Source organism: Amaranthus tricolor, chromosome 11, assembly GCF_026212465.1.
Source record: "Amaranthus tricolor cultivar Red isolate AtriRed21 chromosome 11, ASM2621246v1, whole genome shotgun sequence".
NCBI classification, from domain to species: Eukaryota; Viridiplantae; Streptophyta; class Magnoliopsida; order Caryophyllales; family Amaranthaceae; genus Amaranthus; species Amaranthus tricolor.
Genome location: NC_080057.1, coordinates 19,454,560 through 19,482,382, shown reverse-complemented (window position 1 = coordinate 19,482,382; position 27,823 = coordinate 19,454,560). Strand labels below are relative to the sequence as shown.

The 27,823-nt window shown below is 31.7% G+C and overlaps 2 protein-coding genes across 9 annotated transcripts; both read left to right on the top strand.

The window, feature by feature from the left end:
• Positions 1–2,741: 2,741 nt before the first annotated feature.
• LOC130827936 (protein FLX-like 3) lies at positions 2,742–18,009 on the top strand. Of its 8 annotated transcripts, XM_057693849.1 has the most exons (9): positions 2,742–2,891; positions 3,441–3,981; positions 4,058–4,203; positions 5,153–5,232; positions 5,321–10,155; positions 11,663–11,716; positions 12,363–13,188; positions 16,646–16,786; positions 17,788–18,009. In XM_057693849.1, the coding sequence occupies exons 2-5, from the start codon at positions 3,452–3,454 to the stop codon at positions 5,396–5,398; spliced, it is 834 nt and encodes a 277-aa protein (XP_057549832.1). In that variant the 5' UTR covers positions 2,742–2,891; positions 3,441–3,451; the 3' UTR covers positions 5,399–10,155; positions 11,663–11,716; positions 12,363–13,188; positions 16,646–16,786; positions 17,788–18,009. The 8 variants fall into 8 exon arrangements, with proteins under 8 accessions (XP_057549832.1, XP_057549827.1, XP_057549825.1 ...); XM_057693844.1 differs by lacking the exon at positions 12,363–13,188 and having other exon boundaries at positions 5,321–5,458; XM_057693842.1 differs by lacking the exon at positions 12,363–13,188 and having other exon boundaries at positions 5,321–5,458; positions 16,646–17,358.
• A 2,547-nt stretch (positions 18,010–20,556) lies between these two features.
• On the top strand, positions 20,557–21,767 carry LOC130827182 (PRA1 family protein F3-like). The gene has a single exon (XM_057692834.1). The coding sequence runs from the start codon at positions 20,700–20,702 to the stop codon at positions 21,261–21,263; it is 564 nt and encodes a 187-aa protein (XP_057548817.1). The 5' UTR covers positions 20,557–20,699; the 3' UTR covers positions 21,264–21,767.
• The last annotated feature ends 6,056 nt before the right edge of the window (positions 21,768–27,823 follow it).

Sequence of the window (27,823 nt, the reverse complement as noted above, 5' to 3'; positions counted from 1 at the left end):
TGCATACTTACATTTTTTTAAAGTTATATTTTATATATTCGATATTAATAAATTCGTGCATTGCTACATGTTTATTTTACGATGATGAAGCATTTAGTTGTAGTTGATTTTGGTGGGCAGATCCAGATGACACAATATGACAAAAAGATACTCAATGTAGAGAAAGAAAAGTTTCAAATAGAGATATGTAGCTTGAAGAATTGGTTCGATGATGTTTTGAGTACGCACTTGAGTTAAGAAATGGAGAGGATCATATGGATTTAAAAAGTTATGACGATGGTGTATTTTGTTTATTGACGTATAACAAGTTTTGTAGTAAGGTTTTATCTATGGATGTATGTTGGAGTTTGAAAAGGCTTTAGAATAATAAGTAAGTTTTTGTAGAACATTCGACAACATTTTTCCTATATCATTGATTTTGTTGATGAGTTTTCAACAAATCAACTTCTGAGCGATGCTAAGTCAAAGTTTCATTGACTAATAGATTACTCATGGCAAAATATTTCATCGTCGAATCCTCTGAACATTAATGATTCCAATTGAAAACAACAAAAATTATATATATGTATAGTGTAGTAGTCCAATTAGGGTTTAACAATATATATATATATATACAAATAGTTCTATATATACAATAAAGTTTGTAAAATGACTATTCTTTAAATATCCTAATGCTCATCTCCTATGTAACTGAGATGGTTTAGTCCTTCTATTACAGTAGTAAGAGGTTGTAATGTGTCATTTAGGTAGTGGAGAAACAAGTATTGGACACCACAATAGCTTGAGAGGACCTCACACCATTATGTGGATAGGACTAATAGATATGTTCCCAATGAAAATCCGTTGGTGGTGACGAACTCTGCGCATAGCTAGTTGGTGCAAGGCTTCTCAGCATATGGATAAGTGGCTGAAATTGTGAACCTCAAAAGGAACCTCAGAAAGCATAAGAGTGTCTTCCTAACTACTATAGATGGAAACAAGAGCTTGTTGCTATGAAATGATTGACTATTTTAGAACTTTCGATCTTCAGTAAAGGTCGTCTCACATGCCTACGACCTTCAAGATCATCCTCTATGTGTTTTAGTAGTAGATAGACTTGAGTATATGGCGAAAGAGCAACAATTAGAGGAATATTTCCTAGTGTAATGTCATTGGCTGATGCATCCTCATTCACAAAAGCATTATCCTCGGAAAGGAGCTTTCCTAACATCAACACTATCAATTTCAGACTCCCAATTAACTTCGTCATTTGTTGATCCTAGATTAACTTCTACGACACATGCAAGTTCCGTTTAAAGGGGTTCCACGTACAGGAATACAAGATGATGATGAAAATTAGGAATTTTGACTTTCTTGGGTTAAAAATGGCATAGGCGTAGGTGAAGGATTAGATGAAGTTACAATCATATCTTCTTGTGATTCTAGAGTGTACATATTTTTATCCCCAAAGGTAAGTCTTCCACATAAAACTCTAAAGATGTAATAAGTGTAGACTTTGAATTCTACCACATAGTCTCTAATGCCTCTTTAACATCAATGCGTGTTCCTAAGAATTGTCCATTCATCCCATGTTTAAAACTTAACTTTACACTACTACTTGTTGAGTCAATTTTGATTCTTGAGCATATATGAAGTGTTAATTTCCAATGTCATATTCGAATTGCATACAAATAGTTTACGTTTACCACCAACATACTCAACATTCCTATAACTTGTTTGAATTTCTCATTCAAAAAAATTCAAAAAATAAATATAGTCATACGGAAAGATATCATTCTCTAAAAAAAAATACATCTCATCTAAAAAACATCATCAACTTTATGACATGAACAATTCCTATTAAAAAATGCATCTCATCCAAACCATTATCAACTCTATGCATGAACAAATATAATAGGTACAAGTACATACAATATCATCATCAAGTTCAAATTCAAAAAAAAAAAAAAAAAAAAAAAACTTAACTCTAAAATCAATTTCATCAAGTGGGGATGAACAAGTGAACTCAGTTAGAATATTGGTGGCCTACATTCAAAGGAATAAAGACATTACTAATAAACCCTAAAAAGAAACAAAAAAAGAAAGTGTAAATAAAATTTATCTTAATTCAACCAAAGTAAGTCCTAAAATACTTTAGTATAGCTGAGTTGAAGGAAAGAGGTGAGTATTGAAGGTGCTAAGGTGTTTTAATGGAATTTCTTGAAAGGTGAAATCATTTTTTATTGATTAAGAATTATGAAAATAACTGTGAATTATACATTTTCTGTTTGAAGTTATAGATCGACTTTGTTTGCTATTATTAACAGCGAAAAAAGAATTCCTGACTTTGTTTGACTTTGGTATCCTACTTTTGTTTGTTGTTATTAACAACGAGACAATTCATAGCCTTGGTATCCAAAAAGTTCCCAATTTACTAGTCTACTATGCATTTTTAGAAAGAAAATTTGAACAAAATAACCTTATTTTTAAAAGAATTTCCAAAATAAGCCTTGAAAATTTTAATTCTCAAAAATAGGTTTGAATATCGAATCCCAAAATAAGCCAATGTCACAACAAATAAACAAAATGCTTGTTAAATATGTAATTTTTTTTGTCTCTTCAGACGATATGACATTGTGTTCCTTTTGTTTATTATTAGTAACAACGAATATAATTAAAATGTCTCTAAACTTATATTGAAATGTTTTTTTGTTAAATTTATATTATTCAATTTTAGAAACAGGCCAAGATGGGTCAGCCCGTTGTGCCGGTCATATTTTAATCACCGTTAGATAGGGCATCAACTCCAAACAAAATATCTTGAGTGGTCAAAGAGAGTATTCTTTTCAAAAACACATAATTTTGAGGAGAAAATCTCCCAATTTGTGACAATTCGAACGGTAGTTTCACAGGTACTTCTTTTTTTTCCAACTCAATTCCCTCGTTAAGTTTTTGATTAATTTCTTTCAAAGATTTTTTTTGCCATTGATTTTACTATTTGAAGATTAACAAATTTTAGAATTTCAGGAAATTGTGTATATTGATTAAGTTTCTTAATATGTTCATGTGATTGGTGTTTTTTCTATTCTGTTCCGGGGTTGTTTTTATTAGAATTAGCTATTCAAACCTAATTTTCAAATTAGGGTTTTATTGTTCTTGTTGAACTTTTAATCTTTCGTGTAATTATTGCATAATAATCAAGCGGTTTAATTGGTTAATTTTGCTAATTGTTGGTTTTTTTTTTGTTCAGGGTTTGAATTTGATTATGCATCTTTTAAAATTTTGTATGAGACAGCAATAGTGTAGTTTCTGCTAAGAATTGAGCTATTATGATAGTTGATGCTTGATTAAGAAGTCAAATAATTGAGTATATTTCTTTTGCTACTCTGTCGATCAGATTGGAAATTAGAAAGACTGACAGTGGTTTATAATTAGTTGGTTTGCTATATTGATTGCTGCAGGAGAGCTGATAATGGCGGGAAGGAATCGTGTGCCTCGTGCTGCTTTCAATGATAGGCATGGGCACCTCCCTGGGGGAAACATTGTTCGGGGTCCTTTGTCAAGATCACCACTACCTCATCCTGCCATTTTGGAGGAAGAAATTGAAATTCAGCGTGTTGAGATTCGAAAGCTCTTTGATGATAATAGAACACTTGCTGAAGATCGGGTGGCTTTGCAGCGAGAGGTGAATGCTGCTCGGGAGGATATTCATCGCCTGAATCTTGTTATTTCTGATATTCGTAGGGAGCATGATGCTCATTCGAGAGAGCTCATTGATCAAAATTTGAAGTTGGAGGCTGGGGTTCGTGAGGCTGAATCATTCAAGAAGGATGCCAAACGATTGCGTTCAGAAGTTCAGGGTTTAGAAAAGATACGACTAGAATTAGGTGCACAAGTTGCGGCCTTCACAAAGGATTTGTCTAAGCTACAAGCTGAGAATAAGCAGATTCCGCATCTAAAAGCCCAGATTGAGAGTATGCAGCAGGAACTGATGCACGCAAGGTTTGTTCCTAGACATCCCTTTGTACTCTTATTCTCAAACTCGTGCATATATTGAGTCATGTTTCATTATCCACAGAGCAGCTATTGACTATGAGAACAAGGCTAAAATGGCACTTATGGAACAGAAGCAAGCAATGGAAAATAATGTGATTTCTATGGCACGTGAAGTTGAAAAACTACGGGCAGAACTCACTAGCAGTAATGCCAGACCATGGCCTACTGGTAACTATTTAAATTTTTGGACTCCTCTCTTTAATTGTTCTACTATATATAACATCCTACTTGCTGTTGTGGAAGCAAAATATTTGCTTGCTTGGTATCTTAGATTGTTGTTTGTTTGTAGTTTGTTTATTTCCTTTTTGGTTTTCCCCAAGTCTAAGATCATCTTTTTTTGAGACTGGTGGAAAAAAGAAATATTTCTGGCTTGTAATTTGTCAACTTTTAGAATACTGGGTCTAGTTTAGCTGTGTGGGCATAACTAATTTTCTCTGAGATTCACCAAAGCATTTGTGACTAAGTTTGAACTTACCTCAGCGCATTTGCAGGCATGGCATACAAGAGTAAATTTAAAGGATCAACTTTTACCTTCTCTGCTAGGATGACTAGAGTGAGTGTAGTGCTGGCTGGAGTTGTTTGTGATGGGACATGTCCTATTTCATGAGGATTTGACGATCAACTTTCACTTTCTTTGTTTTTTCTATTATTGTAATCTTGAAAGATTACATTTTCTATGATTTTATTTTATTATTAAAGCCTTTTTTTGTTTAGTTCCCAATCCACTCATTCTTAGATTTGATAGCTTTCAAAACATTAGTAAATAATTTTCTATCCTTTAGTGTTGAGATTAAGTTTTCAACATTGTTGTTGTAGAGTTGTGCATATCAAATAATTTAAAAAAGATGTTTTGGGTCACAGTTGGTTGTTTTTTTTTTTTTTTTTTTTTTTTTGTGAATATTTTGTATGATGAATATTTTTGCATTATGATGGATGTTTGGTGGTTTGTTATTTATTATTTATTATGAAGTGTATTGTAACTTTGAATTTATTTATTGTTTGTATTGCCGTATACTATTTTGAGTGTCTGAATGTCTTGGAATGGATTATCGCTTTTCAATCATTTGTTTCTTACACTCAGCATCTAACACAAATTCCTTGGCTTTATCTTTTTAAGGTGCACCTTATGGAATGAAGCTTAATAGTCCTGAGGCTGGCTATCCTGGTCATTATGGAGATCGCTATGATCCTCATATGGTAGGAGATGTACTTTTGTTGGTCACACATTTTATCTTTGTACCTTCAGGTCAATTTGCTTGTTGTCTTATGTTGAAATGTCCCTCAGGGTGCTGCTGAGAAGGCTCCTCTTTATGGATTGGGATCTTCTGCTTGGGGTGGAGTTGAAAAGCGTGCATGCAGATGAACAATTGATTATGGATCTGCCAAGACTCTAGTGCTTTGCTGCTGTCAAATATATCATAAGGTTATAATTGGTAGATTGATAAGTCTATATCTATTTGCTTGTTGGATTAATGGGCCTAGAAGGGATCTAGAGTTTGTTGCTGAAAGTATAGTGGACATGTCACTGTTATTTCCTAGTGTGTCAATGCAGATGGCTGTGTTTTATTATCATTTATTATATGGTTTCCGGTGTTTGATTTTGTTCTTTTTTTATAAATTGGCATTTTAATTTGCTGTGTTTTCTCCTTGCCTATCTAAGATATTACTTGGTGATTATGATAAGATATACTAATGAAATTTCCTATAGGTGTTTGTTGACAATGTGGGGTTGGGACTCGGTTTTGTAATTAGGGAAATCCCCCCCTTTTTTTTTTCTTTTTTTTTTTTTTTTTTTTTTTTTAACTTAAGGGGTATAGGAAATTATGATAAGCTGGAGACTGGGATGTATTTAACAAAATTATACTTAGGGTGACATGTATTATATGGCAGACTTTGAATTTGGATATTTTACAGTCCATATAGGGATATAAAGCATCGGGATTTTTCCTTTGGGTTTTGCAAAATTTATTTGCTGTTCCCAGCTTGCAAAGCAAATAAGGGAATAGAAATTACTTGATGAATTTTGCATCACTCAATTCCAGTTGCATCCTGTAATGAACTAGTAATTTGAATAATTAGTTCATGAAGGGGTAATTTAGGTAATTACTATGTTAGTGGTAACTTAGGCAATAAATTAGTATTAAGAGGCATTTTATTATAAATAGGGGGCATTAGGAAGTTATTAATCATCAGGAAAATCAGTATAACATTTGTTGGGTGGGTTTTACTCATTTTAGGAGATCTCAAGCTTTTCGAAGTGCTTGATTTATCTTTTGTTATTTTGTAATCATCCTTTAATCGTTCTTTGTTCATTCATTTTATAATACAATTTCACTTTTGTCCTTTTATTTGGTTGCCATTTTTACTGTATTAGTGCAATTAATCAGTTCATAGCAAACATGGCATTAGAGCGGTACGATTCCAGTGACCAAAATCTTGTCGGAGATGTCACAAGTCCAGATGTTACAAAGGTAGCTAATCTAGATGCCTTTTTTTTGGGGGGGGGGGGGGGGGTGTTTGGAACTGAAATTTCACCCTTAGAGATGCTCTAAATGGTTGTCCAAGATAATGTCATTCACTTATTCAAATCAACCTCGATGAATAATATTTATGAAAAATGGGGAAAAGGAATTTGTGAGTTTTGTGACGAACAGTTAGAAGAAACGGAACTTGCAGGACATCATTGTAGCCACAAGGCATTTTCAATGCTTTACCTCCATGAAGGGATGAAGGATGAACTAATGGTAATTGTTTATCATGAATCCGCAAAAGAAGAAAACACACAAAAAAGAACACAAACCATATCTCAGAATATGTATTTCGAAAAGAACACACATCTCAAAGAAAGAGAAGAGTTAACAGAACTGGAAAATAATGAAGAGTACACAAGAGTTATGCAGAAGAGAAAGAAAGAAAAGAACCATTCGGAGTTCAGGGACTACTACTAGAGAAGAAAAAAATTCAGGAGGAAAAAGAAAACAATAAAGATATGTGGAAAAAAAGAGAAAAATAGGAAGAAGCAAAGCATGAGGTTTCAAAAGAACAGGGTAAAGAAAAGGGGTCAGTAGGTCAAGGAGCTTGTGGTAGCACGTGGGTTAGGGCTTGGAGGCTTAACCGAAGAAAAGCTGCAAGGAGGTGGTTTGTTGAGCGCCCTCGACGCGTGGGAGCGAGAGAAAGAGAGGAGTAAAAGAAGAGAAAGCAGATGGTAAAACAGTAGGGGTTGTCGGAGACCGTTTGTTTGATGGAGACGTTGGCAGTAAGAGGAGAGGGAAAATAGTGCAAGACAAAGTGAGTGCTGAGACCGACGGTAAACTATGGCAGCTGACCAGTGGTGGGTAGTATCACCGGAAAATGTCGGTGGTATGCCAACAAGAGTAAGAAGACAGTGACTGACAAGGGGGGTCGTGTGGCCAGAAATTTCTGGTGGTGTCGGATCCGAGAGAAGAGTAAAGGAGGGAGCTGGAAGCGGGTGGTGCAAAATCTTGCTGGCCGACAGGTGGCATAAGCAGTGATAGAAGCTTGGTTTGCCGGCCTGAAGAAGGAGGCAGCAGCTGTAAGTTTTAAGGTTAGGGTTCTTGGGTTTTAAGGAGAGAGAAAGGGAATGAAGAGGCAAGGAGGAGGTTTGTTTAGAAAGGGAAATTTAGGGTTTGTTTTTAACCTCAATGGTGATGTCAACAATGATGATAGGGAGGCTGGGAGGAATGGAGTTTCTGATGGGTTTTTTAATTTTGTTTAAAAGTAAGCCAAAGTCATTTTAAGCTTTTAACATTGTGCAAAATGGGGAATTTTAATGGTGGAAGGCCAAGCTAATTTTTACCCACCTTGAGTGCAAGGTGGAACTTCAAGCGGTGGGTATTGCAATGTACTAGTAATTTGAATAACTAGTTTACGAAGGGGTAAATTAGTTAATTACTATGTTAGTGGTAACTTAGGCTATAAATTAGTATTAAGAGGCATTTTATTATAAATAGGGGGCGTTAGGAAGTTATTAATCATCAATAAAATCAGTGAACATTTGTTGGGTGGGTTTTACTCATTTTAGGAGATCTCAAGTTTCTCGAAGTGCTTGATTTATCTTTTGTTATTTTGTATCATCCTTTAATCGTTCTTTGTTCACTCATTTTATAATACAATTTCACTTTTGTCTGTTTATTATTTTGTTGCCATTTTACTGTATTAGTGCAATTAAATAGTTCATAGCACATACTTGCTGATTGCAAACTCTAATCCTGCATGAGTAAAAACACTTTTGAAGTTCATTTTCTCTTTTTCCAAATATACTATCCAAGATTAATTCTTATAATTTATGTAAAATAATTGTCACTTGCTCTTTTTTGTAAGCACTAAGATATTCTACTGCAATTTGTGTTATTGGAAACCCATTGTAAGTAGCTTTTGCCTACTATATATAGTGCTAGGCAGACTTAGAATATGCGACTCATCTTGTTATGGAAACTTTGTGTGGAGCTCCTCCCAAGCTTTTAATCGGGCTCTTTCTTGTACTCAAGCTATCTGTTCGAGTGTTATGTCTACATAGATTCATGCAAGATAAATGGTTGTTGAACTAGCTAGCGCTTTTGAGAACCGGTTATCTACAAAGTCATTTGCGTACTATGATAACTGGCAGCGTGGAATCAAAATCGGAATTCTCTGAGAGGTTACAATTTTTCAGGGTGTCATATGGCAGCTGTCCTTTTTCGGTGGATATTAAATTTGTCATCCAAAGTTACAGGGTGTTTTCGTTTACCGTGATTGCAGTTCATATTTGTTTTGTTCATAGTTTTGTTATTGTTCTTTCGATAGGTGAAGTTAAGAACTTGTGGAGAAATCATGCTGTGCTAGCTTTATGTAGCATGTTTCTACAGGATAATTCTGGCAAAGTACAGTAACAATGGTTCCAGGGTTTCAAATGGCTGGTGTTGTAGCGGTACTAATCTTTGGCCAGATTAATTCATGTGGTATCTATTGGTACATACTTTATATCTTTGATGGATCAACTTGAGATGTATAGATAGGGCTTATGGGGTTCAAGGAAACAATCTCTCTATTATTTTGGTACATAGAAATTCTCCTTATTACTTTAGTTCGTATTCTATTGATTACATATTACCCTTATTCCTCAAATAAAATCTCCCTTTCCCATGAAACCCTTTGATCCCCATTGAATTCCGTCTTTCATTTTTTTCCTTTGCTAAAGCAGACACATGATGATTGCCTTTCTTACTCAACTACCCCATTGAATAATCTTATTAATCTTTGATTATTTGCGAGTTGTGATGTTTTTTAGTTGATCCCTTTCTGACGACTCCTTCCACGAATGGATTCCAACAAGTGGCCATCAGTTTTATCTTAAACTTGTAAGTTCTACAAGCTCTTTTAAATGATTGAAGAACTGTGAGGTTTAGTCTTTATGGATTCTTATTAGGTGTTTTCTCTATTATCAATTATGGAATGTTTTATCTAGAATCTGGATTGAGCTGGTAAAAGTAAGTTATTATTGTTGGGGCTTTGCTATATCATATTTTTTAAGCTATGTTATGGAGGGAAGTCTTGGCACTATTTAAGCGAGTTTTATTGGCATCCTTGGATGCAGATTGGCATATGTAGTTTCTATGTTTGAATCTTGAAGAGCTTTAAAGAGATTAGTGAAGGAGTGATTGGATGGCGGGCTTTCTGTGGAGTTGGTTATGAGAAATGATATTTTGAACTAACACATGCAGTTTGTTTTCCCTAAATTGTTGCACGTGAGCTTTTCACAGAATTAGGCCTTTAGGTGTGGAAAGTAGAAGGCAGTTTTATTAATTGGTTTTTGGAATTTTTTTGAAGAAATTATTTAGAGTTCTTTTAAGCTCAGTACTAGTTTGATATTTTATCATGACATGATGAATGTCTGAGACATGTTCATCACTAAATCATGTCATAGTCTTTTCTTGTACTAACTTTCCTTCCATCGTTCTCGCCCTCTCTCTCTCTCCTTTTGTCTCTCTTTGATCTGTTACTATGCAAAACGGGTTGAGTGGTTTAGATGTACTACTTGCTTCTTGTTTCTACCTCCGGATCGAAGAAATTGAAGTTAGGATGATGGGAAAGCATCAGCAACTGGCTAGAGCATCAGAACAGGTATTTTTGTCTTGTAACATACCAAATGTTGTGAATAACTACATGAGGCTATATCCTTTCTGCATATTTTGTAGTTTATGAGTAACTTAGGCGTTATGCAACATTGTAGTCTGTTGGTGCTTATCGGGAGTCAAACATTTTAAATCGTGTGCTGACTTTATAGTTTGAAGAATATGAAGTGAAGCCTTTCCTTTCATGCTTACTCTCACGGCTTTTTGAGTATGTGACTCGTTCTCAAATTGAGTCGTTAACATTTGCTTTATCTTGAGGGAAATGAAGTGAAACCCATCTCATCATAGAATTCAGACTTTGAGAATGTAATTCCTACTCCAACAGTATTTACTTCATTTTCAAGTTTAGTTTTATGAGTGCCTTCATTTTAGCGTTTCTAAGTTTTGTCATGGTTGTAAAATTTAGCTGCTTAGCGATCATGCAATTTTGAAAGCATACAGTGATGAAGGACCTTGTCACAGAGGTGTCTGATTTTTGGATTTTATTGCGTGTATACAGTGTTGAGTTGAAGGCACTCTTTTGAGCTTATGAACTTTCTTGACAGTCCCTGACCAGATAAACATTGCCTTCCAGATAGTTTTGGATAGTTTTTGAGAGCAGGCAAGCCTGAGTGGAGACACTAAGCAGATGCTTAATGCTATGTGACAACACTTGTGTGCCACTAATTGATAGTTTGTTGGGTGAGGAAAGGACTTGGTGTTTTACTCACACGTACTATGGTTTCACATCTCAACCTCCTGAACTGAAAGTTGCTTCCTCCAAATTTGTTGCTAGGATCTACAACTTAGAATACTTTCTTGTAAACGTTGCGCATGGAGTTTTGCTATGAAAATTTTATGTTACTTTAGACGGAAAAGTCGAAATTGTGAATAGCTCATAGGAAATGTTTATACATATGCTACGCAACTGTGACACATCAACATTGTACGTTTATCCTTTTGTTCTTTTTGAGTTTGCGGCTTTTTATAGAAACCATTGAGATAGATATTCTCATTTTGCGTCTACTATGTATGATTTTGCAAATTGTTTCCTTCCCTTGCTAGACTTGACGTTAGGCGTTGACGCAATCTTATATAACCCCGAGGAGAAAGCCACAATGTTTTCTTTTGCTTAGCTTTGTTAGTTTTGCTTTTGTATAATGGTTATTATGGAAACTCAAAATACGAGCTTCACTGACCGAAATCTACATGTATAGAAGTTTATTGTGCTGTAGACATGTAGTGGCTTATACTTCATGATATGATTCATTTTTTATGCCTCTCTATAGTCAATATCAAGTCATGCATACATTAGTTTTCAGGAAGTCCAAGGCCTTACAATGTTTGGTTGTCAGGTGTTGATATTGTATTGCTTGTTATTAAGTAGAGTTTCTTGTATCTTTTCCATTGATGTTTGATGCTGCTTTTTTTAGAACTTGTTTTCTTGTGATTGTGCTTGTTAATTTTTTTTTCTTCCATACTCAATACTGATGCATTACCTATACATTTCTATGCAGATCAAGTGGCGTTATCTTTCAGTTTTGAGCAGCATGCTTATAGAAGCCAAATAGGTATTTTCTGTATACAAAATTTATTATGTTTTCTTGGGTAAGATTGAGTAAGCAGAGAAGAAGAGAGTCGTTAGTGTGTCGGGCATGCTTGTTTTTGCTGGAGTTTTTTTATGCAACTTATCTTCACTCAAAGTTGACGAACAATTAATTTTATTATCTGGTTGTTATTGACTTATTGTGGCATTCTTTTGCTGAGCTTTCTAAGGATATGTAGAGTATTTGCTTGTGATTTTGTGAATGTGTGTTGTTGATGATTTAGTCCATCATATATTTCACATTCTTTACAAAATCTCCGCCTCGTCTTGCTTTTATCAATCAGAATCGAAACTGTGGTTTATTTGTTATAGTACTCATAAACTTTTCTAGAGTTAAGGATACATTAGGACTTAATTAAAAATAAATAAAATCATTTCCAGCTCCTCACTTTATTAAAATGCAGTTAGAGACTTAGAGTATAGCAGTTCATTTAGAATGTAGGTGGAATTCTGGGTCTGCATATGGTTAAGCCACACGATTGAGAGTTCTTCATATTAGGATTACCTAAAGAAGTAAGATATGAGGATGAATAAGCATTTAGCTCAACTGTGGCAGCTGAGTGGTGGGTCATCTATGCTCAACTATTGTATTTTGCTGCATGGACTTTCAGGTTATGCTTTGGTTTCTCGGTTTCTGTCTTGAAATTAAAGGATATTGAAGAGGAAGAGCCATGATACGTTCTTTGCAACTTCTTAAGCTTGTGAGAAACTTTAGTTATTAATGTCCATTAAGAACAAAAAACAGTAAGAAGGCACTTATGAATATTTGTGAATAAGAGAGAATATCAAGTTTTGAATTTCAAATTGAGAATCGGTAATAATGGAGTGGACTTGGAGAGAGCAAGCTATTTTTGATGAACTCTTTTTAATCTAACATGCTCCCTCCAATTCACACCAATTGTCCCATTTGGTTTTTTACTCTTTATCCAATGTACTTATTCAATCCTAAATATCTTTAATTTTTCTTAATTACTGATTATAAAAAATTGATATTAATAAAATTTATATAGAGACGAATCAAATAAGATTTCACTTGACTATATTTTGATATCTAGATTAAGAATGAAATACAAATTAAGAGTGATCAATGAATAGTGATAAAAAATCAAATGAGACAATTCCTCTAAATTGGAGGGAGTATAATTTACCAAGTAAAAATTACTATCTTTGGTTCTTTTTGTTTATCCACTTTTTTGTCAGATATGGAATAGAGATAAAGATATCATGAATGGGTGAGTGCAGATGTAATAGTAAGACCAAAGGTAAAAAAGGTGGGGGCATGTTGGAGGTAAATGTATGCTAAAAGTGAAAAGGAGTGAACAAATACAAAGAAATAGATGAAAATGGAACGGTGTGCAAACAAAAAGAAATGGCGGGAATGGATCTCAAATGCTAAAAAGCTTGGAGCTTTAGTCCCCCAAAGTATACTCGCAGTTGGTAAAACCTCATGTTTCCTCTTGTGGTAAATGACAAAGACACATATTTGACTGTAAAAAGTTAAGTTATGCTTGCAATTGAAAGGTGTTGATTTGCATTTTAGTTTGGTTGATATAGGTTTCCTTTGCCTTTGAAGTTGACATATCTTTAACTTCAAAATTTAGGAGTCCCCTTGCCCCCTGCAAAATTAAATTTCCTAGGCTAAGGACCCAATTTCCAAACAACTCGTCTTGTATGAGACTGTCTCACTATGAGACGGGTCCATATAGTAGCCCATTTCTTCAATTGTTTACTTTGTGATCATAAGTAATCGTTTTAAGGTTATGAGTAATCACTCTAAGACTATAAAAAGTGATTATATTAAAATTATAAGTGATCACTTAAACGTTATAAGTGATCATTTTAAGACAAAAAATGTATATTGGGCCAGCCCAATAGAGATGGTCTCACCGTGAGACCGTCTCATTTAAGAATTAGTTCTCTTAATTATACCATACTTATATCTATGTAAATTAGAGAACGAAAACGCCCCCTCACTCCCCTTCCTTTTTTTCCCCATTTCCACTTTATTTACGACATCAAGACTACTCTTTCTGAAAGTTCTCTCTTTGTAGACCATTATAACTTCCTTTTCCAATAACACCCATCTTATTTCTCCTACACTTCTCTCTAAACATTCCATCTTTTTCTATTGATGTCGTTGATAATATAATTAACATCTTAGAATGCTAATTTGGTGTCAATGGAATCCGTTGATAGTCAAATTCGTTTATGTAGTGTTTTGGAACAAGTATTTCATTTCAAATTATGGATTTCAATTATGAAATCATAAATGAAGAATTTGAAAATGACAAGGTTTGGGTAATCATTTTCAAATTCTCAACTATAACTACTTTAAAAACAATGATGGAATTTGATCCAAATCCAAATTTGAAAATTTTTGATTTGCCAAACAATATATTTGAGCCAATTTCGATTTTCCAAATAAAATCATCATTCCCAAACATGGCATTAACAATATACAAATTCATAACAATACATCTTTTGATTAGGCTACAACTGGCTCATGCTCTACTTAACAAACTAAGAAAAATAGCCCAACCATTCCAAGTTAATACCTCACAAATTTTTCTTAATATTAATAAAAAAACTATATAAAAATGATGTCTTTCCAATAAACATATCAAAGTTTTAAGTTTTGACCTTGTTGGATTTTAGGGGAAAAGTTTTTTAGGTTCCTATAACTATACTAAGCAAATTTATATGTATCTTAAAAATTTACAAGTCTTTTAGGGTTGGATTCGGATTGAACATTCATCTTACTTGGAAATGTTTTAGGCATATGTAAGTTGGTTAATTAACCTCTTTAAAAAAATTTCAAGAATAATAAGTTGCCAAAAGATGGGAGGATAAGTACTTTAGTACTAACGTACAAAAACGGTGGAAATGGGTAAGATTATTCTAAATATTGTGGGAATAAGTTATGAGCCACAAAATGAATCTATGATAGAGTTGATTAGAATGCCATCTAACATTTTCGAAAACTAAGTTGGTTCTATGCTTGGACAATTGACTATAGAATGTATCTGACAATAAATTGAATGCTACTTGGTAAAGGAAAAAGATTTTTATATAATTGTTAATCATGTAGAAAAAACGTAGGATTGTAAGAAGGAAGGTACTTTGGTGGTTTAGGGATAAGAATTTTACATAATTTCTAGTCCAAGATATGTATGACGATTTAAAAATCAATACTAGGAGTTAGTTAATTGAATTACGATTGGTCTATATAAAGGATCTTCTTTTTTCCTTTTTTGTTTGCAAATAAGATATCAGGACTCATTTAAGTCGGAGTTTCATAGTGCATGTTATTTGTTGATAACATTGTATTAGTGGGTGAAATTAGAGATATGTCAATGCGAAGCTAGATATTTAGATGCTACCTTTAAAATCAAAATGGTTTAAACTTGGTCAAGTCAGGACATAATATATGGAATGTCGAGTTGTTGTAAATTACATATGAGTGAATGTTTTATGTACACTGGCTCAAAAGTGTCACAAAATGGAGTTATCAATCAAGGTGTTAAGCATAAGATTCAGTTTGCATGGTGCAATCGCAATATTATGCGATCAGGGTGTGCTAAGGTTAAAGGGAAAATTCCACTAGACTATCACTAGACGAACATTACTCTATTACTTGATGAGTGATAATGTGAGATTCACCTTAAGAAGGTTCCTTTTCTGTCCATGATCTTCGAGATTTTGATAAAACAATTATGCTAGGATCTTTGTAGTTGGTATGAAAAAACTTACTAACATGTTTGTTCCAGATTTTGTCTGACTTTTCATGTCTTGGATGTGAAATTTTAGTGTGATCTGTTGATCTATCCCTTTTACTTGTCTGGTTTATGAAACAAACTTTCAAGCAGGCCTTATATCAAATTTCTGTTCCCTACTTCATGTAGTTGAAATAGGTGGGAGAATCTTTGATCTCTTTGTCTGTATTCGAGTTTGTCTATCAAAAAAGTTACTTAATTTTGATAGCTCTTGCCCATCCATAGATCTCTAGATGTTTGCAGATCCAATTAACATGTATGAATCTATGAATAGCAGACAGATTGTTTGGAACTATATAGTAAGAAGTCAGCATGTTGAAGTATCTGAGTTCAAATTAAATATGGCAAGTTATTTCTGAAGGCCTCCTTGAGACCTTGACCAGTGCCCATATTTACTATTTTCATGTAGCTATTCTATTCCTAAATCTGATTACTTGCTCTTTTAACAAATACCTTTGATTGTATTAACTTAAGATTGTTCACATGTGAATCTTTGGTATTCTGTTTAATGACTAATGACTAGCTGGTTTCTTCAGAAAGTTGAACTTCAGTTTTTTAAAAATTATAAAATGAAACTGTAGTAGGAAACTTGCAATTTTGTAAGCAACTATCCATACCTTTTATGAGCTTGGAGTGGATGTAGACCATGAACCTTCTATCTGTTTTGGCATTCCAGTATGATGTTAAAACATGAAGAGAAATGGAGGAACAAACTCTTCTTTCTCCCTTTTCTTTGCAGTAAAAATTCCAAGTACTTTAATGTGCTTGCTCTCGTTCTTCTTTTCTTGCATTTTCTATCAATCTGTACGTCGTCTCTTCCATCTTCCGTTCAATATATCCTGTAGGCTTTTACTCTTGGGTATCCCTTCAGGCCAAATCAGTTTAACCTGATAGATTGAGAATCTTTCACTTGCCCTGATTCTATTTCCCACCGTCAGTGCTATCGCTCAACAGGAATGAAAATTTTCATCCTTCTGTTCTGTTCTTTGGTCCTTAAATTGTATCATCCTATACATACTAATTCTTGTATTTGAGTCTTATCTGCTTTCATGATTGCCTCTACATAAGCCCTGATGGATGCTTTGCTCAGTGCTAACTTTGTTTGATTATGGACTTGCCAGAGAAATGATCAATGATCTAAAGCATGGACTTCTCAATTTCTGTCTTATATGCTTGGAGGAGGATTACCGGTTTTCCCTACGGTGCTTGCTGGGACTAGTAGAAAAGGGTTGTCTTGCTTAAGCCATCTCTGCTCGAAGTTGGTAAGCACATCTTAGACTGCTTCACGTGTTATGCAAGCTTTTGCATCATTCCACGGTTCTCTTGGTCCACATACAGGAGGCTATCCCCTGCATATTTCTTAGGTAGAAAGAATGAGTGCAGGATTCTTCCTTCGGTGTCCTAGATAGAGTGTTCTATATCATTGTCACCATCTGTCTATCTCTGAGATCTACTCCACCCACAAAGCTCATGATTTCACTATTGCTCGTGGAGTTCTCTACCTTAAAATCTACAGTTATGGCCTTCTAATGATGGCTGAATAATGTAGGAAACTTATTGTTAACGCTAGCCTTTTGTTTCAGCAATTCTCCATTTGTCGTCTTCTTGTATGTGGAATTTCTGTTTTGAGAATCTACATTTACAGCTTGTTAGAAACACAAGTCAAAACGGAAGCCTAATTTGAGCATGATATTACGAGACCTTGTTGTTCAAGCTACGCATAAAGTCTTTTTAGTTCAGGATAAACTTTAGCTACCACTCTACCTGTGATCCAATAACCTTCCTGATAGCTTTTGTGGAACTCCGCAATGGTGGTTTGATGACTATGTATAAGGTGCGTTTCTCAGTGAGACCATTTCCTACAATAATTTTTGAATATTAGCTACTTTTGTAAGAAACCGTCTCCCAAAGAGACGACCTCAAAACAAGTAGTTCACGTTTTTATTTTCTCTTTAATTTGTATTAATTGGGCTATTTACCCCATATGTATAATGCGTTTTTTCGGAGAGACCGTCTCTTACAACACTTTGTGTTCTTTATTTCAAAAAGAAAAACTCTTTATCTTCCTAACGTCAACTCTTCAAGAACAAGTTCTTTTTTCTCTGATCCATCATTAACCATCGATATAATCGACACAAAAGTTAAGTTTTTTTTTTTATTTTTTTATTTTTTTATTTTTTTATTTTTTTTTCCTCTTTTTATTTTTTTTTCCTTTTTCTTTTGTTATCTTTTCTTTGTCTTAATTTTTTTTTGATTTTTATAGGCCGTTTGGTTCGGTTAAAAGTGTTGAGCGATCTAAATTGCGAATGACCTGCAATTGGAATTGAGCAATCCAAGCTCGCATATCGAAGTCTGGGTCTTGGCTACACTGATCTTTTCATTGGTTTAGATTATTGTATCTAATTATTTTAGCCCTAATTTCCATAAAAGTACTTTGAAACTAGTTTTTATTATATAGACGGTCCATTTAAAAGACCATTTCTAATTTGGTCAGCTCATTATTATTTTTTAGTTTAATTAAGTTTTAATGAATTGGGTATGAAAGATGTTCCTCAGAGAGACGATAAAGAGATTGGTTGTTTATTATTAGATTTATTTCAAGACTCATTTTTTTTTCATTCCTATTTTTAAATGTTATGTAAGTTTTTAACTTATGTTGGTCTTTATTATTTTCTTTATTGTTTTTTAAATTAATTTAATTTAGGAAAAATGACCTAGAATAACCTACTTTTCTTTGATTTTCTTATAATAATTCTAATTTTTGATTAACCATAAATAATATCAATTTTAGGGTCAGTTGCCCAAGAATATTATTGCTCAAATGGTGATTGATTTTTGCAGGTTGCTAAAAAAAAATGAAAAGAATACAAATCAAAATTATTAAAAGTAAAAGTTAAAATTAAAAAAAAAAAAACTTGATTTCTCTTTTTTATATATATTTTTTATTTCAAGTTTTTATAATTTAATTTTGTATTAACTTTTTTATTTTTATGCAAAATGACTTGTTATATAGGCAATAGGTTAATTTGGTGCATTCTTAAGAAGCATTCCATATGATTGAGATTATTTATGTTAAATTTAAAGTTGGGATTATTGTATGAAAATAAGTAAAAGGTTGAATTATGTTAGGTAATTTTTTTCTTTAATTTATGTACTTTATAATATCATTCATGTTTGAATCATGTTTTATTTCAAAATTTCATCTTATTTATTGTTGATCTCCAAATCTAGTGAGTAGATTGTTTTTCTAGAGTGTAGAGTTTAAACTTAATTAGTCCAATAAGATTGGGTCAGGAACGAGTCCAATAGGATTGGATTTTGGACCTATAATTATTCCTATGTCCAATTTTTCATTTCTATCGCTTTCCCTTTTAATTACTCTCTTTTCTTTCTCTCCTAAATAACTACACAGATAAAGTGTAAATTTACTAAATTATGTGGGTTGTATATAATTATTAATTTTATTTTACAAATAGTAATATTTAAAATTCAAATTAAAATCATTTCTTAATATTATAATAAAAGATGAAACTGATATGGTTGTTTCCTTTAATAGTTTCCAAACAAATACTCATCTTTCCTAATAGGATTTCATCAAAGAGAAAGTGAATGATTTTTAAGAACGTGGTAATAAATGAAGAGAGAAAATAAATTGTATGGATGAAATAAAAAAAAGTGGTGAATCATTGTCCAAAAATAAAAATGATACAAATTAAATGGAACAGACTAAAATGAAAAATGCTTCAAATTCAATGGGGTACTGGGAGTAACCCATAAAATCATGTAGTATTTCCTTTTCATTAATTATTAGAATACAAAGTGAAAACACTTTACATACACCTCATCAAATAAAAATGATTAAGTAGGACACCAAGAAAACAACACACAAAAAAAAAGGAAGAAAAGCAAAGCAAATAAAAAGTCTGTAAATTTATGAAGACAGTGAACGTGATCATGATGCCCTCAAATTCAATTTGATTTGATATGTTATGCGTTATGTTATGATCTTTGTGTTTTATGCTTATGATAGTTAGTATGTGCCTTTTTGCAAATGTTTAGGCCATGCTCAAACATGTGGTCTATCAATGACAATTGGCAGAGCAATAACATGAATTCCTAATTGATGCCTTTTATTTATTATTAAAAATTTCGTGTGATAATTTCGAGTTTTTGGCTTTTCTATATGATAGATGAATGTTTTTTTATCTGCGTGATAATCCTAAACTTTTAACTTTTTCATTTTTGATGGGCAAAGGGTTTAAATTAATGTTATTATAGTCCATCATAACGTCCGTTTTTCATATGAACAAATGCTCCGATCAACTATAAGGAGCACTTTTCAAAAATTTGGTCGAAATAAGTATTTTATTTAACAAAATTTTTAATATTTTGTCTACCATTTGGAAAAACTAAAAGCTTATGGTTACCATGCAGATTTTAAAATGTTTTTCTAGCTATCACATGGAAAAGTCAAAAATTCAGGGATATGACGTGAAATTTCTTTCTTATTTTACTTAGATAGTACCTGTGTGATATACGGTAATGATAACTTCTTTCTAAATACTTTTGAAAATTAAGAATATAGTATTGTTAGGCACAACTTAAAATTCTAGCCACTTAAATGGTCGAAATTTAATGAACAAACCTGAATGCTGAGGACATTGAGATTTTAAGGGTTGTAATTTTACAAACAAAAAATATTAATATTATAATTCATAAAATGTCTAACTTAAGATTTGTAATTCGTAAATTATTCTAAATTATTAGATAGAAATTCAAAAAAGCAAAAGTTTACTTAATTACTTCTATTTAATTTTGTTTTCATGACTCAGTTTCAGTTTTAATGCGTGTTGTAAGTTGCAGTTGTTTTTTCAAGTGCATTGTATGTTATTCACCCTTTTCTTTACAGAAGTTTATCTTTTAAGACTTTTCTAAATGCGCACATTTTTCTTTGCCTATTCCTTAGAGCGGACACTAGACACAATAAATTTAGTCGCTATTTTTCTCCCTGAACTCTGACTTATAACTCTCACAAATATTTTCACTTTTCCAATTAGCATTCATTAATCATCAAATCTCCCATCCCAATAAATTACAAAGTACACGTCCACCTTTCCCAGCTCGTCTTCTCACTTCTTCAAAAACCAATTACACGCACCGCCATAACAATCAGCAATGGCATCATCCTCTCCGCTCACATCGACATACTCCTCCCCACTCTCCGCCAACCTCGACTTCATCTCTCGCGCTAAACACCGTCTCTATGACACTTTCTCCACTCCTCGTCCATGGCGTCAAATCTTTCAGTACCACTCTCTTTCCTGCCCTTACAACCTTCCCGACGCAATTTCACGTCTCAAAACAAACCTCTGCTACTTCCGAATGAATTTCGTCATGTTTATCCTTTTTGTTCTCTTCCTCTCACTTCTTTGGCATCCTTTCTCTCTCATCGTATTCCTTGTAATGATGATTGCTTGGCTTTTCCTGTACTTTCTACGTGATGAACCGCTTGTTTTGTTTTCCCGATCTGTTGATGATCGGATCGTTTTGATGGTTTTGTCGGTTCTGACGACCGGTTTTCTTTTGTTGACTGGTGCGACAAGGAATATTTGGATTTCTTTGGCGATTGGGGTTGGGATTGTTGTTGTTTACTCGATTTTTCGAAGGTCTAATGATTTGTTTTTAGATGAAGAGGAAGGTGCTGCTCGCGGTTTACTTTCCGGTCGGACCGGAGTATAATTTTTCTTTTAATTTCAAGGCTCGTTTGGTTGCACATAAAAATTCACAATTACTGCTGCAATTCAAATCTATTAATACTCTTTTGGTAATTAATTTTCTACAATTTGCATGAACTTGCACTTATAAAGTTATAAAGCAGAATTTATTAATGTGCTTGCTAAAAAACTGTCAACCAAAATTATTTAAATAAACAATTTTCAAAAAATTGAAATTCCAACGGAATTATGAGCCAACCAAATAAGTATTTTTTATTTTCACTTACTCATTTTATTGGTTAGCTTTTTGGCATTTGGCATATCATTTGTAATTGAAATTTTGAGGGAATTATGAGGTAACTAAATGAATTTTTATTTTTTGTTTTCACTTTTTTTTTTCGTTGCATGCCATTTTGGCTTATGTGTAATTGAAATTGCACCTATCCATTGTTATTGGTTTCTAAACGGTAGTTAATTTGCGGTTATTTTGATGAGTAAAAATCTTGTATTAAAAATTCAACTATTAGTGAACCTGATTTGTTTAAAACTTGTAGTTCGTATTTTTTACATGTATATATTATTAGTAGTATAAAAAGCTGTGTAATGCATGAATTTATTAATATTAAGATATAAAATTATTGTGATTTTTAAACAATCTTATAATCATATATTATCGTTATCAAATTGAAAATTTTCACATTAAAATTTTATGATTTTTGAACAATGATATAATCATATATTATCGTTATCAAATTGAAATTTTCACTTAAAATTTTTAAACAATGAAATAACCACGTTATTTTATCGTTGAATTGTCTACATTACCTGGGCTTTTTATGGTGTTTTTTTGGGGATCTTTTAGCGCATAAAAATAAAAATATTAAGCATTATTTGGAAATAAGACCTGGGTTTGATTATAAAATATTCCCTTTCATACTAATGACATGGGTTCGATTATAAATATCTATAAAAGTGAACCATTATAGAAAGGAGTATTTGAAGTAAGACCCGAGAATAAAACCCGGTAACAAGTTGCCATATTCTTAATTAATGTAGGTTTTGTAATATGCTATATATTAGGTATTTACCCGTGCTATGCATGTGATTATAGAACTATTTTATAAATAAAACGTAATATTAATTTAGACATTATTGTTAAGTACAAATGTATTTTAAACAATTATATCTATAAAGTTTTAACATAACCAGAAAAAATATCAACTAATTATAATACAAAATATCTTTAATTTGTGTTAAGTTTATTAAATAACCTAATATTAATATTTTTACTCAAAATATTCACTAACCCTTGAAAAGAAGTGATACTTAAAACAAAAGCTACTCATATGCTTACTAAACTTGATCATTATATATCATAACAACATATACTACTATTTGATTATTATGAGATCCATAACTACACAACATGTCAACATGAAAGCAAATTAAACATCATCTTCATCAATATCTTATTTCTCTTTGCTTCCATTTCTTTTCCACTCAACTCTTCGAAATTTAATCTCAATTTCTAAATCTTATTTTATCTCACATCTACATCCATAAAAATTATGAGATAAAATTGCATCTTCACATAGCAATGAAACAAAAACCATATCTTTCTCCACTGTTATCTTAATTTTCATACTAACTGAAATAATCAATAAACTGAACTCTTAAAACAACATCTACTCTTTCTTAAGTATGTGGGATGCACTAAATGAAGAGTTTGAAATTCAATCACATAAATAAGGTAAGCTATGTATGTGGCACTAACAAAAAATCTTAAAATTTTGTCTTTTCTTCTTCAATATAATTAAATTTAAAAGACAAAGAGTTTAATTTTCTAGCATATGTATGTTTATACAAAAAAAGATGAATTAAATCGATGAAGACTAAGAGTTTCAATGCAAAAAAAACATATGAAAATGAAAATTGTATTAATTTGTTTCAAATTGTGTTATATATAAATACTACGTGGCACAAAATTTATTGAATTATAATATGTATATGATATATAATATATGATATATGATAGAATTCGAATATGTTGACAAGTACAAAAGTAAAAACACTACAACAATTTATCAATGTGATGGGGCAGATTTGATGGAAACATCAAGGAGATACATTCAACTTCTTGCACCTCTCTCTGCATGAATAAAAGCAATTCTCCAACTGCTTCCCATCTGTAGTAAAAACCAAAAATATAAAGCCATCAACAATAAAATAAAAATATTTTTTTAAAAAATTGAGCACAAAAAGAGGGAGAGTTCAAATGTGTGTGGAGAGCCAGAGGGATATTATAAATATTAGAGAATCCAACTAAATTTTACGAGCTAAAAACATAAATAAGTGATGACTATGAAGGAACTAATTCAACCAAAAAACTTAAGCTGATGGTTAAGGCTTTAAGATATGTTATACTTTCTTCTATTCACTTTAAGTGTCTCGTTTGGTTTTTCAACATTATTCATCAATCACTCTTATTACGTGTTTTATTTTACTTTATAAGTCGAAACATAGTCAAGAAGGATCTTATTTGAGTTGTGTTCTTGTAAATTTTATTAATATCAACTTTTTATAATTTTTACTCAAACACAATTAGAGATATTTAACATTGGAAACGTGCATTGGCAAATGTGCCAAAACCAGATGGGACGTTTAAAGTGAATAGGAGGGATTATATTCTAACATGCCCCCTCGCGCGAGAGCCATTTGAGCTAGAAGTGTGGATGTAGTACATGTAATTAAAATTTACACTTTAAATTATTCTCATTATCATCTTTTAGTATCAACAACCAAACGAATCATAAATGCATAAACAATTTTTTTAAAATTGAGCAGAAAGTAAAAATAGAAAATATAAAGGTTGTGAATTAAAATATTGGGAAATTTCACGTGGTAACCATGAGGTTTTGGGTTTTCCACGTAATAACCAAAAATTTTAAAACATCTATGCGGTAACCCTGAGGTTTACCAAATTGTTCCACCGCGACCTTTTTCCACATAAAACGTTAGCAAACGTTAATTTCGAAGCTTTAAGGCTGTTGTACAGCTATTTATGCGACTCACCATTTCAAATGCCATCAATTTCAATCTTTTTCTCCAAAATATAAACCCCAATTCTATCATCATTGGATTTAGAGGGAAAAAAATATGATTTGGATGAAAGATGGTAGAATTAAGGTTTATGTTTTAGGAGAAAATGTTGAAATTGATGACGTTTAAAATGTTAAGTCGCATAAATAGGCGTACAGTTGCCTTAAAGCTTCGAAATTAACTTTTGCTAACATTTTTATGGCAACAAGTATAGTGATTTTTAAACAATCTTATAATCATATATTATCGTTATCAAGTTGAAAATTTTCACATTAAAATTTTATGATTTTTGAACAATGATATAATCATATATTATCGTTATCAAATTGAAATTTTCACTTTAAAATTTTTAAACAATGAACTAACCACGTTATTTTATCGTTGAATTTTCTACATTACCCGGGCTTTTTATGGTGTTTTTTTGGGGATCTTTTAGCGCATAAAAATAAAAATATTAAGCATTATTTGGAAATAAGACCTGGGTTTGATTATAAAATATTCCCTTTCATACTAATGACATGGGTTCAATTATAAATATCTATAAAAGTGAACCATTATAGAAAGGAGTATTTGAAGTAAGACCCGAGAATCAAACCCGGTAACAAGTTGCCATATTCTTAATTAATGTAGGTTTTGTAATATGCTATATACTAGGTATTTACCCGTGCTATGCATGTGATTATAGAATTATTTTATAAAAAAAATGTAATATTAATTTAGACATTAATGTATTTTAAACAATTATATCTATAAAGTTTTAACATAACCAGAAAAAATATCAACTAATTATAATACAAAATATCTTTAATTTGTATTAAGTTTATCAAATAACCTAATATTAATATTTTTACTCAAAATATTCACTAACCCTTGAAAAGAAGTAATATTTAAAACAAAAGCTACTCATATGCTTACTAAATTTCGAAATATTTTTTATAGATATTTATAATCATAATATTTTTTATAATAATAGTGATGTAAATATTAACGAAGCTCTTCACATAACCAAAAATATATTTATATAAGTCTAAACAAAGAATTGTCTTAAAATGCATGCCATCTATAACAAGATATGTCACCTTAAATTGATATATTTAACCGCAATAATTATTTGTACCAAGTTAGCCATTTTTACTTGCATCTTGCAAAGTATAGAAGTTTTAGTACGGACCATAAGTCATTGCAAAATATAAAATTATTTCTTTAATGCTAAAAGTCATCGAAAAGCAACTAGCTTTTGCAATGAAAGTAAACGTTGCTACAACTCAAAGATTTAGCAATGACATTGAATGTAAAGGGATTCGTCTTTATTATTTTTTAAGTACTTATAAAATATTAGAATCGATCTTTTATTGGGAAGGCTCATATCTATTATTTTGCCTAGGGCCTATGAAATATGAGGAAACGACACTTGCTGATGGTCGTTGCACTAACAACTTAACAATCAATATCCTATGCCTCGTTTGCAATACATGTTTGAGTAGAGCCTTACTCCAACAAAGCATGGCTTGTATGAGTAGTTGGTGATATCATTTCAGCTTTGCAACACCTTACGCTCGTTCATGAGGTTGAGGAAACAAATTAAACTTCTCCATCTTTTTATGAATGATTATTATACTTAATATTATTGTTCAATTAGATGACATTCTTGTTTATAGTAAAAGCAAAGAAGGTCACCTAATTCATTTAAGGAGGTTGTTTAAATAAAAATAGAGGTAAAGTTGGTATGGGAGATCAACATAAAATGAAACAAATTTTGTATGAGACTATTTTATTATAAGAAAGCCAACGATACAATATAATTTACTTTTAGTGAGATATATTTAGCGACATTTAATTTAAACACTGTTTCAAATTTCTAATAGTATATATAGTGAATTTAGTGGTATTTTATAAGACCCTTTAGTAGCATAATAAAAATTCATACTAAATCTTTTTTCGCAATATAAGATCAAACGATATTTCTCATAAATGCCACTATAGACTATAGTAACACTTACATATGCTACTAAAGACCAAATAAAGTGTTATTAAATTACTTTATACTAGAACTTAAAATAAAAACGAACTTTAGTAAACTAAAAATATAAATCAGTGGCCTTTTTTTTAATGCCACAAAATCTAATCTCACGAAAATAAATCTATTGTAGTGCCATATGATTTGTTGAGTTTTATAATTGATTGTTTTGAAATTATAAGTGATTCCTTTAAAGCTATATTTAAAAAATAATAATTTTAAACTATAAATGACATTTTAATATTATAAGTAATTACTTTTAAAAAAAATAAATATACATTTATTCAATACATTCGGATTTTGAGAATTTGTGGAAATAAAAGTCTTAAATGGATTGAGGACGTAAGAAGTTTTTATGGACGGACCTCCTTCTAGAAAATTTGAATGAAATAATCTTATTTTTAATAAAAATTTTTTTACAATAATGCATGAATTTGCAATTAAAGCAGAATTTATAATTTGTGTGCTTGCTATAAAAATTGTCAATCAAAACCTTATTTCATTTTAAATGCCTCATTTGCTTTTTACATGTTTGTTAATACACCTATTAAATACTTAATAGCGACAATTGTGTATAATTAATCATTATAAAATTTAATATTAATATATCTTATACTGAGACAAATGTATTAAGAATAAAATACAAATTAAGAGTGATTAATGAATAAAAACTCAAAAGCAAATGAGACATTTCAAAAGATAATATTAAATAAGCAATTTTAAAAATTTGAAAGTTTGAGGGAATTATAAGCCAACCAAATGAGTTTTATTTTTTATTTTCACTTATTTCATGTTATTCATTGGCTTTTGGCATTTGGCATTACTTGTAATTGAAATTTTGAGGGAATTATGAGGCAACCAAAAGAGTGTTTTTTTATACTTTTTATTCGTTCTATTTTGACATTTGGCATTATGCGTAATATATTACAATGATAATGTATTACAAATATGTTACAAGATGAAAATGTACACTATTTGTAATCCCTTTATTTATGGTCTTGATTTCTTCTTAAATCACCAAAGTAACAAAGAAGATATGGTTGTGACAAAGAATGTAGTCACTCGAAAACTCGATATTTATAGAATTCATTCATACACTTTCCTATTGTGATATTTCTCCCACAAAAGTGTTTGAGATGATGATGAAATTCACAATGAGATACAATCTACACAATCACAAAGAAGATTACAATATTAAAGACAATTATTGCAATGGATTTGTTACTTTGATGATATTTAAAGTTAATTATACTCTCTCAATATGATCTCATGTAAAGAAGAACAAGAACAATAAAAGTTCTTAAAGAGAGAACTCAGAAAAATGATTAGAGAATGGGATGGATTGTCCCTTAGCACACTCTCTCTATATATAGAGAGGAGTATCAATCAATGCATCTCTATGAAGCAAGTGTGTTTCATCAAGAAAGCATATGAACCAAAATGATAATTCACCATAGCTTAGCAATTAG